We start from the raw sequence: 18869 nt of genomic DNA on the forward strand, positions 1-18869 counted from the left end.
GTCTTAGAGGAGAGCATTGATATAGTGAGCATAACCGAGACCTGGTGGAATGGAGAAAACCAGTGGGATACAGTTATCCCTGGATATAAACTATATCGAAGGACAGGGAAGGACGTATTGGTGGCGGAGTCGCTCTATACGTGAAAGAAGGCATTGAATCCAGCAAGCTCAAAACCCCAAAAGAGGCAGACTCCTCCACAGAATCGTTGTGGGTGGTGATACCATGCCCCAGGAGGGACTTAATACTGGGAACGATCTATCATCCCCCTGATCAAAATGCTCAGGGAGACCTTGAGATGAGATATGAAATTGAGGAAGCATCCAAACTAGAAAATGTGGTAGTAATGGGTGACTTCAACTACCTGGACATAGACTGGCCGCATATGTGTTCCAGTCATGACAAAGAAGCAAAGTTTCTAGATATTCTAAATGACTATTCCCTAGACCAGTTGGTCATGGAACCGACCAGAGGGATGGCAACCCTGGACTTAATCCTCAGTGGGGACCGGGACCTGGTGCAAGATGTAAGTGTTGTTGAACCGATTGGGAGCAGTGACCACAGTGCTATTAAATTAAACATACATGTAACTGGCCAATTGCCAAGAAAATCCAACACGGTCACATTTGACTTCAAAAGAGGAAACTTCACAAAAATGAGGGGATTGGTAAAAAGAAAGCTGAAAAACAAAGTCCAGAGGGTCACATCACTCGAAAATGCTTGGAAGTTGTTTAAAAACACTATATTAGAAGCTCAACTGGAGTGCATACCGCAGATCAGAAAAGGTACCGCCAGGGCCAAGAAGATGCCAGCATGGTTAACGAGCAAAGTCAAGGAAGCTCTTAGAGGCAAAAAGTCTTCCTTCAGAAAATGGAAGTCTTGTCCGAATGAAGAAAATAAAAAAGAACACAAACTCTGGCAAAAGAAATGCAAGAAGACAATAAGGGATGCTAAAAAAGAATTTGAGGAGCACATTGCTAAGAACATAAAAACCAACAACAAAAAATTCTATAAATACATTCAAAGCAGGAGACCATCTAGGGAGGCAATTGGACCCTTGGATGATAAGGGAGTCAAAGGTGTACTAAAGAACGATAAGGAGATTGCAGAGAAGGTAAATGAATTCTTTGCATCTGTCTTCACAGTGGAAGATATAGGGCAGATCCCTGAACCTGAACTAACATTTGCAGGAAGGGATTCTGAGGAACTGAGACAAATAGTGGTAACGAGAGAGGAAGTTCTAGGCTTAATGGACAATATAAAAACTGACAAATCACCGGGCCCAGTGTGCGGCAGCTGTGAAAAAGGCAAATTCCATGCTAGCAATAATTAGGAAAGGTATTGAATATAGAACAGCCGATATCATAATGCTGTTGTATAAATCTATGGTGCGGCCGCATTTGGAATACTGTGTACGGTTCTGGTCGCCTCATCTCAAAAAGGATATTATAGAGTTGGAAAAGGTTCAGAAGAGAGCAACCAGAATGATCAAGGGGATGGAGCGACTCCCTTACGAGGAAAGGTTGCAGCATTTGGGGCTTTTTAGTTTAGAGAAAAGGTGGGTCAGAGGAGACATGATAGAAGTGTATAAAATTATGCATGGCATTGAGAAAGTGGATAGAGAAAAGTTCTTCTCCCTCTCTCATAATACTAGAACTCGTGGACATTCAAAGAAGCTGAATGTTGGAAGACTCAGGACAGACAAAAGGAAGTACTTCTTTACTCAGCGCATAGTTAAACTATGGAATTTGCTCCCACAAGATGCAGTAATGGCCACCAGCTTGGATGGCTTTAAAAGAAGATTAGACAAATTCATGGAGAACAGGGCTATCAATGGCTACTAGCCATGATGGCTGTGCTGTTCACCCTAGTCAGAGGCAGCATGCTTCTGAAAACCAGTTGCCGGAAGCCTCAGGAGGGGAGAGTGTTCTTGCACTCGGGTCCTGCTTGCGGGCTTCCCCCAGGCACCTGGTTGGCCACTGTGAGAACAGCATGCTGGACTAGATGGGCCACTGGCCTGATCTAGCAGGCTCTTCTTATGTTCTTATGTTCTTATGTCGTGTTGCTCTCCTCTGAGGACTCCAGCTCTGAAGTCCTAATGCAACCAGAAATTCCCCTGCTCCATCAGAGTAAATGACTGCTAAAGCAGGTTCAGCCCTTTAAATGAAGAGGCTCCTCTCAGCAAAGGTGGAGCTACCTACTGTGGTAGAACTGCAGCCCCAACTTTAAGGGTGAGCCTTAGAATGACTGCTGCTGAAGCAACATTTGAGCTCTGCTCTCATGGTATATTTAGCCTACATGTAGGTGCCCAGGTTACTCTTGCTTCACCTGACCTCTCCTGAGGTCAGCATTCACAACTGAACTGTAGTCTCAGCAAACTGTCTCAGTGAGCCACCACTGACGGTGACAAAGATACTGACTTTGGCAAGGACCCTAAATGAGTCCACAGCTGAAGATGGATCCTATGTTCCCTAGGTTCATTTCTGTCTTAACAGCTATCTTAATATTATATAAGACAGAAAGTTCTAATTAGTTATCTATGTTTATATTTTTCATATATAATCCTGTAATGCATTACAAGTTTCTTTCCACAGCAAAGGAAATGTTCACTATTTTACATCAAGTAAGAAAGACAATCAGACAAATACACTTAAGAAAGAAAGACAGAGGATAGGTATTGACATTTTGAAAGAACCTAAGGGCATGCCTTGTACAGCCCTAAAACCACTGTAGTATTAAGGCTTAAGCAAAAAAATTCACGGTTTTAACCTTCATGTAGACTTGTGGGGTACTTTTCTACTTCAGGTGCACTTTTCATTGTGTAATTTACACATAAGTAGACCTACACGGACGTCCTTCAAGGACACTATAATCAATTTTAATATGTACAATGTCCCCAAATTTCAGCCAGTTACCACTTACCATTTTCCTTCTGGCAATAAAAAAACCAATGGGGCCCAAAAATACCCCAGCAAAAGCCCCTGTACATCTACAGAGTTGTCCTTCTAGGACCTTGTAATAAACTGTCACCCATACAACGCCTCCAAATTTCAGCCAGTTGCCACTTACCCTTTTCCTTCTGGAAACAAAACCACTGGAGTCCAAAAATACCCCAGTTTAGTCAATATGCAGGGAGAAGGGGCCAACAAATACTGCTCAGAAAAATTCTACATCCTCTGAAAAAGTGTTTTTGTCTCAATGTGCTTTAGTAGTGTCAAGCACACCTGTGGTGGGAAAAAAAGGTCTCTGGGGTACAAAGTGACTCCATCCTTTCACTGGAAATCTCATTGGGGTCCAAATATACCCCAAAGTCAGCCAGTGTGATTTTTTGCTGGGTCTGCATGAGGGTTAAAGTCACCTCAAAGAACAGAAAAAAATTACAACAGTGCTTTATGAAATAAATAAACAAACCCTCTACTGCAAACAAGTTTAGAATGAGACAGCACAGTTAGATAGTTAGAGGATTGTGTGTACATGCAAGCTGATGCATGTATATTAGAGACAGGGGAGGGAGAAGAGAGTGGGAAGTTTTTCCTACACAGCTAACATACACTCCAACCAAATGTTGGTCCTTGTAGGATAATCACAGAAGTAACAGCATGATATTCCATATGTACACAACAGATGACCTGGGGTGGGAAGGGGAGGAGATAGATGTACTACTACCTTCCCTCCCTCTCTAAAACTTTGTTTTAAAACAAAAGCAGGTTAAATGTGTATTGCAGGAAGAACACAGGTAGCACAAAGCTTCCAATCCAATGATTCTGTGGAGTGGGGAACTCAGGCTATTCTAGCAGCTTCTGGCAATGGGAAAATAAATATACGACCTGTTTCCCACTCCCTACTGTAGGAACCATTTGACTAGCTTGAGGTTCTCACACTGTTCAGAGGTTCTGGAGGTTGTATGATTGAAGACGGTATATTCTCTCTCCTCTGTGTATATACCTAAGAAGTTTATAAAAAAGGGGGAGACATGCCCCCATATCTTCTATAACTTCAGCTTTTCAGTGGTTGCAGGTCTGACAGACTGAGTAGATGCTATTTGGCGATGCCTTAAATCTCATGCAGGAGAGCCTGTTATGGAAGCCGAGGGACACAAGCTTTGCTTTGTGCCTTTAGTTGGAGCCTCTGCTTAAAATCTCATAGTAAGTTTCCGCTTTCTTGGACTGAATTTCATGCATGAGCATCCAAGGGAGCAAAAGTACTTCCCTGCACTACCTCTCTCATCACCATTATGAGAGCAATAGCATATAGGTATATACATTATTTGGGGAATCACATTCTACACAGTAGCACTATCTAGAGAAGAATCACATTTCTCAGCTGTTGCTGTTTGGAAATACATTTCTTACGAGAAGATGTGTATAAGAAATCTCTTTGAAGACTATCCAAATTTAGTTCTCATTGCAGATTTTCTTTTGCACATAAGGTTTTTGTTCTGTTGTAAATTTACACTTACTAACATCTGTAGTCAGTTATTTTTTCTTTATTAAATTTGCTATTAAAATTTAATAAAAATGTGTAGTCAGTTCCTCTCTCAAGACTTAAAAAATGGGGGCTATCAATGATCCTCCCCCAGGTTTCTGAAAAATTAAAAGTTTGCTACATTACTGAAGGAATAGTGAAGAAAAAGTGCTTCATGAACTATATCTAATAGCATTCCTTTGCAGCGTTTGCACTGTTAGTTCTACAGCTGAAACATTTAAACTTTGCCCTGTTAGTGGCATGAGAACTAGAAAGAAAAGCTACGGAGAAAAACAAACTGTCCAGTCAATTCTTGCTACCAAGAGATGAAAAAAATGAAAGGTGAAATTATGTTACATACACACACAAATGCATGTGAATGTTTCTTGAATTGTGTTCTAATTGGAAAAACTTAACTTTCTTGTAAATATGTGACCTGTAGTCTGGCATTTCTTATTTAGCTTACTGCCTCATCAGCCACTCATGAAATATCAAGAGTCTCTCTAATTCCAACAAAAACAGTTCTGAATTGTCAAACACCAATGTTTTATAAGGTAGGTGTAGTCCAAGCCAGTAATTGCAGCACAACTGTTTAAGCCCTCTAACTCTTTTTTTGCAATACGCAGTAGCTAATGGATAAACAATGAAAGAGTACTCTTATTAAAAATTATGCATTATAATCCAAAATTAAGTCACACAAATATGCAATTGCTTCTAACGACCAAGCACAAAACTTTTTGTTTTAACTTAATGGGAACTGCAGATTCTGGGAGAAACTTTTCATTGCCATCTATCTACATTCCTTGTCTGTTTTTTTGCCCTATAATGATGTCTCTTGGAAGAGTGAAAGTATTTTAGCCATTTAGGAGGCAATGATCTGGAACTATGATGAATATTCACATATTTTGAAACAGAGCTGTATTGTCTAATCAATTCTCTTAAGTGCTTATAAAGTATCTAACAAAATGATATCATTAGTGGATCCAATAGATCTGTTCCAGATGTACAGAGCAACCTCCAACCTTAGTTATATGAGTGAGTTGAGTATGCAACTGTCACTGCAAGCCTGTACACAAAACGATGAGCTTAACATCCCAAATGTACTAGATGAAGTACTACTCTTTTTATGAGGAACATTAAAATTAAGTATGGCCAAAGTAGATAGAGATCTCAAAAGTGATAAAACAGCATTTAAACACTGATCTGTATCTTTGACTGCAGTCCCAAATTAATTTGGTTGGTTGAAAGGTCTCTTCAAATCATGGGGATTTACTTACAAGTAAGCATTCAGGATGAAGAGACGATTCTTTAGAAAACAGAAACAGTTAAAATCAACTTTATTTCATTGCCATGCTAGAGCCAACACAGCTAAAAGGGCTATCACAATAATGTATTCCGTACTCTTGCTGCGAAGTGGAGTTGAAGATGTTAAAGATAATAAAAATGGTACAAATTACCTGTGAAGCATATGCAAGGATATTACAAGCTGAGGTTCACTAGTAGTCTGAGAACGGATAAGCTTGCTCTTCGTTTGGGCAGCAACTATCGTGCCATCAGACAAGGAAAATCGATAGACAGGACTGAATGCTAGTCCCTGCCTCAGCACTGTAAACAAACAAAAACAAGAAAAAAGTAGCAAGAAACCCAGGGTGCTGCAGGATAATCCACATGAAAATGTGGACTCAACCCATTTTCAGTGCCTTCTTTAGAAAGCAAGAAGAATCTGCAGTTCCTTTTGCAAAATCAGCAAGGCTGTGTTAAAAGCTAATGTTTTGCAGATTAAGAGCAAAGTACAACTGCAGTAAAGTATTAACTGAAAGAGTTAGCATTGGTGCCAACATTGGAAAAACTGTGCACTTACCTGAGTTTTTTTTTAATTTTCTCTCTGGACAATAATCTAAAATAAGAATTATTTCCACCTGTCCCAACCAGAGCAGACAGGGACTCACAATTGAAACTAACTTGCCAGGGCCAAAGGTAGTTGCAGTTAGCATTCGCTTTCATGTGTTGTATTTTGTTTTGTCAAGCTGCTTTGAGACTTTTTCGGTATGAAGTAATTGATAAATGCAATAAATAATAAAATAATAAAAGTATTACAATAATTAATTAATACTTAAACAGGTAACCTACTTGAATGACTTCTTCCTTGCTTTCATTTTTCGTATCTTGACAAAAATAGTTAGCTATTGTTGTTTATGCTCTGGTAACCTCTAGATTAGATTAGATCAGTGCAATGTCTTTTAAGTGGGTTTGGAAACTGCAGCAGGTGCAGAATTCAGTGGCCAGGTTGCTGACCCAGGCAGGATGGTATGAGTATATAACACCAGTGCTGACACAAATGCACTGGCTACCAATTTGTTTCCGGGGCCCAATTCAAAGTGCTGGTTTTGATCTGTAAAGCCATATATGGTTCAGGACCCCAATACCTCAAGGACCACCTTTTGCCACATGAACTAACAGACACTGCATTCTTCATCTGAGGTCCTGAGGAAAGTGTTAAGTACAGTGACACAAGAGTGGGCCTTTTCAGTGGTGGCTCCCCACTTGTGGAACACTCTCCCCAGGGAAGGATGCCAGCTGCCTTCATTGTCTGTTTGTAGGCACCAAGCAAAAATATTTTTATTTACCCACGATTTTGGTTCTAATTGGGAGGGTAACTAATTACATCTGTGGTCTCTTATTGCTCATCCTTTTAATAGGATTGGGTAAGATTTGTTCCCTTTATGTATATTATTACATGAACACCTCTTTGTGCCATATGAATCAGGAAAGGCAGCTGAGGTGCCAGTCAGGTGTCTGGAGGCAGCAATGGGCTGGATGTGGGCCAACAAACTGAAACTGAATCCAGAAAGGACATATGTGTTTCAACTTCCTGAGTCCAAGAGATGGGAAAACAGCCAGTTCTGGATGGGGTTGCACTCCCCTGGAAGGAGCAGGTTCATAGCTTGGGGGTACTCCTCGATCCACCATTGCCACTGGAGGCTCAGGTGATGCTAGTGGCTAGGAGTGCCTATTTCCAGCTTCAGCTGCTTTGCCAGCTATGGCCCCTTTTGGGCAGAGATGATGTGGCAACAATACTCCATTCTCTGGTAACTTCCAGATTGGATTATTGCAATGCACTCTATGTGGGGCTGCCCTTGAAGATGACTCGCAAACTTCAACTGGTTGAAATGCAGCAGCCAGATTTCTGGCTGGGGTTCCTCTTAGAACTCATATAGCTCCTATTCTAAAACAGTTGCATTGGTTACAAGTTCATTTTTGGACCCAATTCAAGGTGCTTATATTAGTGTTTAAAGCCCTAAACGACTTAGGCCCCAAATATTTCAGGGACCATCTCCTTCCTTATGGACCCTCCAAGGTGTTAAGATCAGCAGAGGGGGCTTTTGGTAGTTCCACCACCCTCAGAAGTTTGGGGGATGGTGGCCTGGGAGAGAGCTTTCTCTGTGGCAGCCCTTAAGTTGTGGAATTCCCCTCCCTACAGAGGTGCACCTGTCATCTTCGCTATACAATTTTCAGCGAATGCTAAAGACACACCTCTTTACCCTGGCCTTCGGCTCCGGATATGTATGTTTTCAGAACCCACCCTATTCTTGTGATTGAAACGTGTTTTAATTCTTTTTAATATTGTATTTTAGATTTTGTAACCTGCTCTGGAACCTATTGGGAAAGGACAGACAATAAATAATGGTGATGATGGTGTAGACACAATACTGAACAATAGTTAAGGGCAGTGTGGGAAGGTAGGGGAGAATTTAGATGCAAGAGGATGCAAAATTCTATAGCCTTTTCCCAATCATGGGACAGACAGTGCTTCATGCACCAGACTTAAGAGGCAAATCAGATGAGTCAGTTCAGGCATAATATCAAGTCTGGGTTTGACACTGTTTTTATAAACAGGCTTAATCCTTGAGCTTGCATGCTCCCTCCCCCTCCCTTGCATCACAAATTCTTATCTTACTTTGAGATTCTCAGCAAAACATGGTATGTGGTTTCATCCAAATTATGGTGTGCTTAAACCATAGTTTGCCCACAAACCAGGATCAAAGCAGGAGAAGGAGGAGAGTGCAAGCATGAGTATCATTTTTGTAATGTGAAACCATTTGTGTTGTGTGAACCAGCACAATGTATAATTCTGAAATGAACCTATGAAGCCAAATACCTATAGCTGGCTAGAAATTATTTGGGAAAATAAATAGATTTGATCAGACGAACAGGAGGCAACATCCAGGATATATATATAAATAGATCATCGCAAGTTGTTTTTGCTACTCTTACCATTCAGTCTTTTCATGAAGATATACTGCTTAGTGCCCAACCCTTTTATTTTCACGAATCTACATATAATTTCAAAAAGCTCAACAAAAACTGCATTTTCCTTGCATATCTCTCCTGAATCTGTTTTTTCAGGATGTGAATATCAGGATAAGTGAAGACCCTTTCAAGCTCTGCTAAAACCCACATACTTTCCCAGATTAGAAGCTTCAGTTCTGTCCCATCTATTAAATAGAAATAATTATTTATTGCAACTGAATACTCTGAATAAATACAGTGCCAAACCCAGGCTCGGCTAACACTGATTATTTCTATCTTGTTTATTTTAATCCTTTTTTCACTGTGAAATTTCATAAGCTGGTTTCAATTCTTCATTTTTCTGAATGGACACCTTCATACTTGTGTTTATGGTTATCCTATGAAATTATCTTTAAGCTTCTCCCTTCCCTTCTCCATATATTGAAAACATACCAAATGTTTGTACTTTAAGTAATGCTAAAAAACAAGAGTTAATTTTTTAAAGGATTTATCTTTGACAACATCTTTGTTGTTTCCTTTGGTCCCCAATTTTTATTGCTCACCCATGAAGCGTTTTCCTGTGTCAGTCGTGTCGTATATCAAGAGACAGTCAGACTTTGACAATGCTAGACTAGTTTTTCCCCCTCCTCCAAACTTGCAACACTAGTATGATAGGATTTTTCCTCTGTTCCTGCCTTCAAGTTGTCTACCATGCTACTGCATTTTAAATTATTATTTTGGCAAAGGAAAACAGGAAACACAAGTTAAACAACCAGAAGAGTTTATGTAGAGCAAGAATGCAAAGAAAAACAAAGTCTGTTAACTGTGGAATAATGTAAAGTAAAATTTCACACTGAAGGTATGTCATTGTTTCAGTCTAACCTTTGGGCAGAACTCTCCGCAGCAATAGTGCTTTTAGTACAGAGCAGGAAATTCCAGCACTCCCTTGTCAACAGCTCTGATGTTATAATCGCTACAGTTAATCCATTTTCAAAACCAGTGGGGGGGTGGGGTGCCCACAGATTTTCTTTAGGATTTTTGTTTGAATTTTTAAAAAAGTCATGTGATAAAATATACAGCTTGCCTGGTTAAAAGAAGACATATGCTCAGGGCATCTTACACCTATGCACTATAATAAAATAAAGCATTTCGATTTAGTTTTGTGTAATATGGACTTAGCATAACATCTTGTGTGGAATTTATGATTATATGGAGAAGCATTACATGTCCTATTTATGACTGAGAACAGATTCTTGTTAAAACCACGGAAAAATATTTTATTCCCAAGACTGTGCTTGATAGACTTTTCACTTGGCACTGCAAGTTAAATGACAGAAAGCACTTCAAAGTGTTTTTTGGCACTGACCTGAGGTTTATTTCTTCCTACTTGCCATCTTCCCAATTCATCCTAGCATCCCAAGCTAGAGTCCTAATGACTGTCTGTGTATGCTTCAGCCCTAAGGTTAACAGAACATTGGTGTAAACTTGATGGGCTGACAGTTCACAGTGCTGGAGCTCGTGGCAATTTCATGTTCATACCACATGAAGTGGTAGAGAGATACATCCTTTTCATTTCATGACAAAAGCAGCAATGTCTATGCTAAATTAGCTTCTTAGAATACACAGGAGGGCCCCACTCGTACAGCAGGTTAGGTTCCAGACCCCCGCCGAAAAGCAGATCAGCTGTAGCACGGGGGTCTGGAACCTAACCTGCTGATCGCGCAAGGGGAGGAGAAGATCAGCTGTAGCGTGCTACAGCTGATCTTTCCCTCCTCTGGTGTGATCAGCTGGAGCGCGGGGGTCTGACAGCACCGGAAGAGAAGATCAGCTGTAGTGCTGGCGTCGTATTAGCGGAATGCCGAGAAGCAGGGCCCTACTGTATAGTCTACTGTAATAGAGAAGGTGCTAACAATATGGAAGGAAAGAATTCGTTTTCTCCAAAATTTAGGCTGCAGTCCAAACAACAGAGTATATATGCTTTCATCTTTTCTCCTCGCAGCAGCTTCTCATAGTGTGTCAAATGTAGCTTCTGAAAATTCCTTTAAATTTTTGGTGTTGCTTGGTGGCCAGCACAGGAAAGTGCAACTTCAGGAAAGAAGATGCTCAAGAACTCCACTGCACTGACAGAGTTCACCATGAGGCTTCATGCTATTTATTAATTAATCATCAATTACGTTCCTTGCAAAGCAACCCAGAGGGACTTACAACAAGATCACCAATATAGCAAACCCATTAAAACAACAAACAGAACACAACCTAAAAACATATCAGTACAAATAAAAGCAGATCTTGCAATACGTGCCACATGAAAAGAGGCCATTGATGCCAAAAGCCCGGATAAAACGAAAGGTTTTTGCCTGGCGCCTGAAAATAGATAATGATGGTACCAGACGTGCCTCCCTGGGGAAAGCACTCCACAAGTGGGGAGTCACTACTGAAAAGGCCTGTTCTTGTGTTGCCACCCTCCACACCTTCCTCAGAGGGGACACACAGGGAAGGGCCTCATATGAAGAATGCAAGTTGGTTCATGTGGGGAGAGGCAGTCCTTGAGGTATTGGGGTCCTGAGCAGCATAAGGCTTTATAGGTCAACAAAAGCAGCACTTTGAATTGATCTCAGAAACTAATTGGTAGCCAGTGCAGGCATGCCAGAATGGATATTATATGTTACAACCGTCCTAAGCCAATTAACGATTTGGCTGTCAAATTCTGCACCAGCTGCAGTTTCCAAACCATCTTCAAAGGCAGCCCCATTTTAAAGCATTACAGTAATTCAACCTACAGGTTACCAGAGAGTCAACAATTGAATTTAGGCTGACTCTGTCCAGGTAGGGGCACAGCTGGGCCACCAGTTGAAGCTGATAAAAGGTACTCCGTGCCACTGAGGCCACTTGAGCCTCAAGCAACGGGAATGGATCAAGAAGTACCCTCAAACTACGCAGCGGCTCCTTCAGAGGGAGTGTAGCCCCATCCAAAGTATGCCATGCCCCACCAATCCAGTCTGGGGAATCACTCACTAACAGTGCCTCAGTCTTGTCTGGATTAAGCTTCAGTTTATTTTTTTTTTTTTTCAATAATTTTTATTCAGATTTTCATAAAACATACAAGACAAAATCATAAAACATTCAAAGACAAAAAACAAAATCAAAAATAGTTAAACAAAAAGAAAAAAAGAAAAAAAAAACAAAAATAAAAAATAAAGAGTAAAATATTGACTTCCCATTTGTCAAAGATCAAATCAGTTATAAGTCTATAATATATAACAATCCTGTCTCTTAAGTCATATTATAAAATCACTTTCCTCCAGTAGTTATCTTACTTAATCATCAAATCTCATAAACATTACTTTATTCTTTCCACAAAAAGTCAAAGAGAGGTTTCAATTCTTTAAGAAATATATCTATCAATTTTTTTTTCCAGATAAGCATATCGATTAATCCATCTCATTACTAATTATGATAATCTTATTGTCATAACCATAGTCAAAATAAACATTTCAATTAATCCATCACATCAGAATCTGTTAGGTTCAATAATTTCAGTAGCCATTGTTCTATTATCTCTATTAGTTCCATTTTCCATCTTCCATCTTCAGTAGTCTTGTTAAGTCCAGTAATTTCAATATCCAATCTTCCATTATCAGTATTCCATAATAATCTTGCTGTCAAAGCCATAGTCATATAGTAAGAGTCTGATGGGGATTACCTCTATCCCAAATATTTTCTTGCCATCCATTCTGAATAGGTTGCTGAAATACTGCTGTAAAATCATATCTCTGTTCTTTTTTTCAAAATACACTGGGTCATCTCTTAAAAGTTTTTCCATTGTCACATGGCTGCAGTTAATTCCATAGATTTTCTCTATATTGGGCTCCATCACATCATTCCAGTCCAGAAGATTATCCATGCCATTGATAACTTTATCTCTAGAATCTTCATTCATTTCTTCAGAGATAACATTGAGTTCCAAACAATAGATTTTATTTCTAAAGTCCATAGACTCCAAATCTTGTTCCTGTTCCACGTTGGTTCCAATCTCCGGGATCTCCTCTCTCACAGGGACCCCTATTCCAGTCTCCAGGGTCACCTCTCTCACAGGGACCCCTGTTCCAATCTCCGGGGCCTCCTCTCTCACAGGGACCCCTTCCAGGGTCACCTCTCTCACAGGGACCCTTATATCTTTAATCTCCTGCTTCATTTTACTCAATTCAATTTTCATTATCTCAATCTCATCCATTATTTTCTGAAACATAGTTATTTCCAGATTTTCAGCCACTTTCTTAATTGCCATTTTAAAAGAAAAATATAGGAAAACCACTTCTTATTTCAGCAACAATTGGGTTAATACTCCAAACTTGGTGACATCACAGTATAAACAGAGCAGACAGCCTTATCTCTCCAATAGTTAAGTAAACAAAATGCAGTTCCCAGGATCGAAACAATTAATGGCAATCGTCAAGAAACAGATTCGTCAAAATAAAATAGACCAAAAAGAGAGTAGTCTCAAAACAGTATAATATTTTTCAAAATAAAAATCTGGAATAGAAATCCCTCTTCTGTGTATATCTTTAGAATGCAAATCCAGGACAGCTTTTTGCAACAAAAACAGAGATAAGCTATTAATTAGTGCGTAGCAGAGAGAAGTTATGGCTCCCCAGTGAGATGTCAAAAACTGATCAATCTGGCAAATCTCTTTTAAACAGCAACAATTTAAGTCAAGTAAAAGAAAAATATAGAAAGAAGGGTGCTTGCCTGTTAGTGCGTTCTCTCTTAGAAGATAAGGTGAACGTTCGCTTTATCAGATAGAGCTTGCTGTTAAAAATCCGTCCCACCTTCGTCGGCTGGACCTCGTCCCATAAATTAATGAGATCTGGTCGTCCCAACAAAAATAGGCTTTGAGGTTAATCTCTTCGTTTCTCCCTACCCGGGAGAAGTTTAATCAGTCAAAAAAAAAAGAAAAAACTGACTGATATATCTGAATAAGCTTCTTTTGAGGCAGGAGCCCGTCTCAAAAGCAGGCACAGGCTAAGTCACCCTTCCCGGAAGTCGATTAAGCTTCAGTTTATTGACTCTCATCCAGTCTATTACCGAGGAAAGGCTCAATCTAGCACATCCAGTGCTAGAGAAGAAGAAATAATAGAACTGTGTGTCACCAGCATATTGCTGACCATGAACTCCAAAACTCTGCATGATTCCTTTCAGCAGTTTCAGGTAGATGTTAAAAAGCTTGGGGGATAAAATTGAACCCTGTGGAACCCCACACTGAAGACTCCATGAGACTGAAGAACAGTTCCCAAATACCACCCTCTGAAAATGGCCATTCAAGTAGGACTGGAACCACCACAGAGTACTGCCACCCAGCCCCCACTTGGATAATTGTTCCAAAAGTATACCATGATAAATGGTACCGAAAGCCGTTGAGAGGTCAAGGAGGATTAATAGGGATACACTCCCCCATCTCTTTCCCAACAGAGATCATCATACAGGGTATCCAAGGCAGTTTTTGTGCCCAAACTGGGCCTAAACCCTGACTGAAATGGATCTAGAAAATCGGTTTAATCTAAGAGAGCCTGGATCAAGCCTTAATGTTCAGTTTAATCCTATTTTTCAAAAAAAGACAAATCTGAATTAACAAATGACTGAATACTTGAAGATTTCTTCCTGCACAGCCTTTCAAAAATGAGCTGGGCTTTCAAGATGGATTTCTTGAGGTTCAAAGATCTAGTTCTTATTATACTTTAAATCAGCATGGCACTGTTTCTTTTCTTTTTTCTTTTTTAACATTTGCATAATTTGTGCCTTGTTTAGCAATTTTCACATTTACCCCAGATTTTATATTATGTTAGTATAAGAGTATCACACCCAGTGACCCAACCAGTTTCAAATGATCACAACACACAACATTAAAATAACCCTTCAGAGAAGGGGAGAGATTTACAGCAGAGATGGGGTACCAGCAACCTGCGGGCAAACTTTTTGTGGACAGTGCAGCTGGGAAGAGAACAGATCAAATATAAAAAATGCTTTCCCCCCGCCTTTAATTGCTGGGGGAGGAGGAAGAAGAGAGTGGAAGTCTCTGTGTGTATGACACATGTATAGGTGGCATGTACACATGTAAGTGGAGATGGCCATGCTCAGTTTGAATACTTGTTTTGGCCCAGCCCATCACCGATAGGCAGTCCCTAGAGCGTTGGCCAAGAGGGAATGCGACCTTTGGCTAAAACAAAACAAAACAAAACCCTCACCCCTGCTTTACTAGGATGTTTAGTTAGGACAAAAACTTGCATTTTTCAGGCGAAAGTGTCATGTGCCATTTTGTTAGCTGCTGCATGGCACACAAAGCACTCTCTTGTTAAATATATTGTCCAGAACAGCTCTCTTGTTCAAATTGGATGTTTATCTAATCCAAATAATTCTTCAGAAGTATAGGACAGAAGTATAGGCGAGAAGCATAATTCAATGTTTCTGAATTCGCATAAACTCTCTAAATTTATATTTGGGTCAGTCAGCTTCCTTTTGATCACATTCCTTGCTTCCTCAGTTGAGTATTCTGTTTAAAGTATTCCAGTGTTTTCATCAACAACAGCGCATAGATCTATGTTGAAAAGAATTGTGCAGCCCAATCTACAATTCATGGGATATTCAACATGCCTGGGATGAACTTTTTCATTCACTGAAATGCTGATTTAATTGGTTTGCTGATTTATATTTTTATTTGTAACGCACACAGAGTATAATTTATTATGGACAAGAGAGATATAAACATCGCAATACATACATATATAAAATCTAGGGGATAGTTCCACCCATACATGGAGTGGTTTCCTGATATTGCAGTCAATGGGGAAGCCTTTACAAGAACTCCATGTTTGTATTGAAGCCCCTGTATGATTTGTGGGTTATGATTTGTCAAAAGAATGTGTTCTTTTCTTTCTACTATAAACAAAATGTTTGAACATTTCAATTAGAAGAAACATAGAGGATCCTTACCCTCCTGATGATGCCTCTTAGCAAAAGACATATCTCCCTCATGCTGTGCATAGAATCTCTGGATGCATCTTCTCACCACGTCTTCCCAGCCAGGTTTCATAGCTGCTCGCATGGTACTAGTGTCCAGTGAAGTTATCTTGCCTGATGGTACATAAAGCCATTGTTACAAGAGAAACAACACCTATTTTTGTTTTGTTTTTAAAAGATGTGACTTGCTCTTTCATGATACCTTGAAGATCTTGACGAGTGCTAAATGTCTCTGATGAGGGCAGAAGTGGCCTTTCCTTCATTGGAACTCTTCTTGCCACACAAATCAAACAAGACTGTAGATCTTAAATGTGACAAAAGTATTAATTGGAGGAAAAGGTTTGACAAAACAATGCTGAGTTATATTATTTTTTAAAAAAAAATTACAGTAAGGCATCAAAGATAAAAAATATGATCTTATTGTAGAGTGAACGTTTTACCTATCTCTGAGGGACCCCTTAAGAATAATTTATATGGAGCCCACTCCATTACATTCAAAACACACAATAAAAATCTAAACAAATGTTAGGGAGGGGAAACCTAAGTGTTAAAAGCCTTGTCTGCACCTATCTTATCCCATTCTACCTATTCCTTCTCTCCCACAAGTCACACATGAGAATCTCAATCCAAATCTCTTCTCAAGCTCACAAGGTGCAGCAATAAGCAATTCTCCTTAGTCCCCCAACATTCTATCACTTCAACGTAACAGTATCATGTGAGGATCCTAGCAATTCCTAAATCAAGCTTTCCTCTGACATCTCCAAAACAGTAAAACGCTTCCCAAAACTTTTCTTCTTCCTCTGATGTGTGTCTTATTCGTGCTTAACTTTACATAAAGAGCCTTACATCTAGATATCCCCAATTCAATCTCCAGCACTCCAATCCCAACCAAAAGATGAGCAATGATGTCCACCCTTTCATGGCTCCCTTGCATACCTCACCTTTTTTTTGGTGGGGGGGTGGACCATAGCAACACTTTGTCTTTCTTCTCCCTTCTATTATTTCCAAGAATTCCAGACAGGATTTGTTAAAATACTCTAACACCAAACTTAGAGACTTCTAACAAGCAGTACCTGAACAGCCCTAAGCCTAAGAGGTCTGTGTTTGGCAGCTGCCTTAAGCCAAAGAGATCTCTAAGTAGATCACAGGGAGATAGAAAATGGCCTACACACCAGGTAAACCCATTCCAGTCCTTGGCTCATAGTGAAAGTGTCCTGCATACCTCACTTACACTTCAACCACAATAGATTATATTTAAATATGCATCAGCTTCAGCATGTTAGAGAAAAAAGGCCATTATAAAAATAAGCAGCTGCATTTATTTTCTCTTTCACCTGTGCATAGCATACATCTGGAATGTTCCAGCTTAAATATTTCACTGAAAGTGCGTACCATGTGTGAACACACTTTTTGAATATTTATAAACTTGAAACATTTCAAAGCTGCAATACCTCAAAAATACACCTCATATTTCAAGATAAGCTCAAAGAAATCAAGCAATTTAGTCGACAGTAAAGCTATAATTTCAGGAAACCAACGGAAAAAAATGCAGTGGGCGGTATTCAACAAGAAGCTGCACTAGCACTAGCGCAACAAGAATTTCCCCCTCTCCTTCCCCTGCAAGCACCCTGCACAATCCCCAAATCTGCTCTGGAGGGTTGGGGGGAAACCCAGAACAGATTTAGGGGGTATTCAGTGAGAAGTCATTCTCTTGTGCAAGGAGAAATCCTTCCATTGATGGAACAATCTGCTTAGTACTATGTTGAATACAACCCAGTGTTGCCAGATAAAAGTCAGTGGGCAAATTCTACTTATGTTTTCACTGCAGCAAATCCCACCATAACTTGAACAATTTATACCCTAATTTGTATGCAACTTATTAAGGAGTAAGTCTCACTGACATATACAGGATTTAGATCAGGTCACACCAAAGTAGTTTAGATGCATTCACTTCCAATACATGCTTCTGATAAGCAAGAAGCAAACAGTATATATGTCAATCTGCACAAAATGATGCCAATGTTTATGTAGTTCAAAAAAAAGGAAGCTCAACTACTGTACTTGCTAATGAGATACTTTGCAGGGGGTCAGAAGTTACACATTTTTACATAAACAGTTAGCAATGGTCTAGAGACAAAGGCGAAGTACTATTAATTTAGACAGAGCAAGTTTGGTTAAAGTAGCCTTAATAAATTGTCTGGAGGGGTGTTGGAAAGAATGAACATAAAATAACCACATAAAATATTTTCTGATTACCGTCACCATCTTCTTTGATGGACTTTGGTTGAGAAACAGCAAAGCACTGCATAGTTTCATATTTCTGATGTGCTTCCTGGTTATCATGGCCTTCTTCTTCAGAATCAGTTAAAGGTTTTACCAACATCCGACAGTTAAAGGTATGGCTGTTGCGCCTAGGAGCTTCACCAGACCAAGGTCCCCCATTCACTAAGTAAAATAAAGATCATACAGAACGAATAGGTGTTAACCAAAATTTTCTACCTGGCCATATTTAAAATATTAAAGGTGATCTTGCTATTGAAGGGAGACTGCTGACTTAGAGCTGCTTCAAGCAATGTTTCTGTTGTGTAGCATATATTTCTTGACCTATGTACTTGCCACAAAATAAACAAACACTCACACCATATTTCAAAAGTGTCAGTGCACGCATTTTTCACATGTCAAGATTATCTCAGCATATGAAAAAAAATCATAATGTGAAACTCTTTAGGGTGATCAAAATTATTTCCAGCCATGATGTTTTTCAAATTAAGTTTATAAATATTGAGAAGAATAAGGCAACACAAAATACTAAATATCTGCAAACATGAAATGAAACACTATCTTTAGCCTAGGGCATATTTATAGGTATGTGAATAAATTATATAAACATTGTATACTAATGATCCTGAAGAGTCAGCAATACAAGAAAAAGCCAAAGTCACCCACTGTAGCTTTAAAACAATACTAGGCTCATAACCTGATAAGGAGGCAAGGGTTAAAAACATCCACTTATGAAGCAAAGAATAGCATATAACATGTAGCAGGCATAAGCATATGGCTATTTCTGATAAGTTCAAAATGCTATAGTTGTGTTTTGTGACCA

At 39.5% G+C, this 18869-nt stretch overlaps 1 protein-coding gene across 15 annotated transcripts in view; it reads right to left on the reverse strand.

The window, feature by feature from the left end:
- Positions 1–18869, reverse strand: part of NCOA2 (nuclear receptor coactivator 2) — a 211312-nt gene that overhangs the window by 36017 nt on the left and 156426 nt on the right. For all 15 annotated transcript variants that reach the window (XM_061601097.1, XM_061601069.1, XM_061601050.1 and 12 more), the window contains 4 exons: positions 18023–18211; positions 15969–16070; positions 15740–15880; positions 5920–6067 (listed from right to left, as the gene is read on the reverse strand). In XM_061601097.1, the coding sequence (XP_061457081.1) occupies positions 5920–6067; positions 15740–15880; positions 15969–16070; positions 18023–18211 (580 nt within the window). The remainder of the gene's footprint in view (positions 1–5919; positions 6068–15739; positions 15881–15968; positions 16071–18022; positions 18212–18869) is intronic.

The sequence above is a fragment of the Rhineura floridana genome, chromosome 1, assembly GCF_030035675.1.
Source record: "Rhineura floridana isolate rRhiFlo1 chromosome 1, rRhiFlo1.hap2, whole genome shotgun sequence".
NCBI lineage: Eukaryota > Metazoa > Chordata > Lepidosauria > Squamata > Rhineuridae > Rhineura > Rhineura floridana.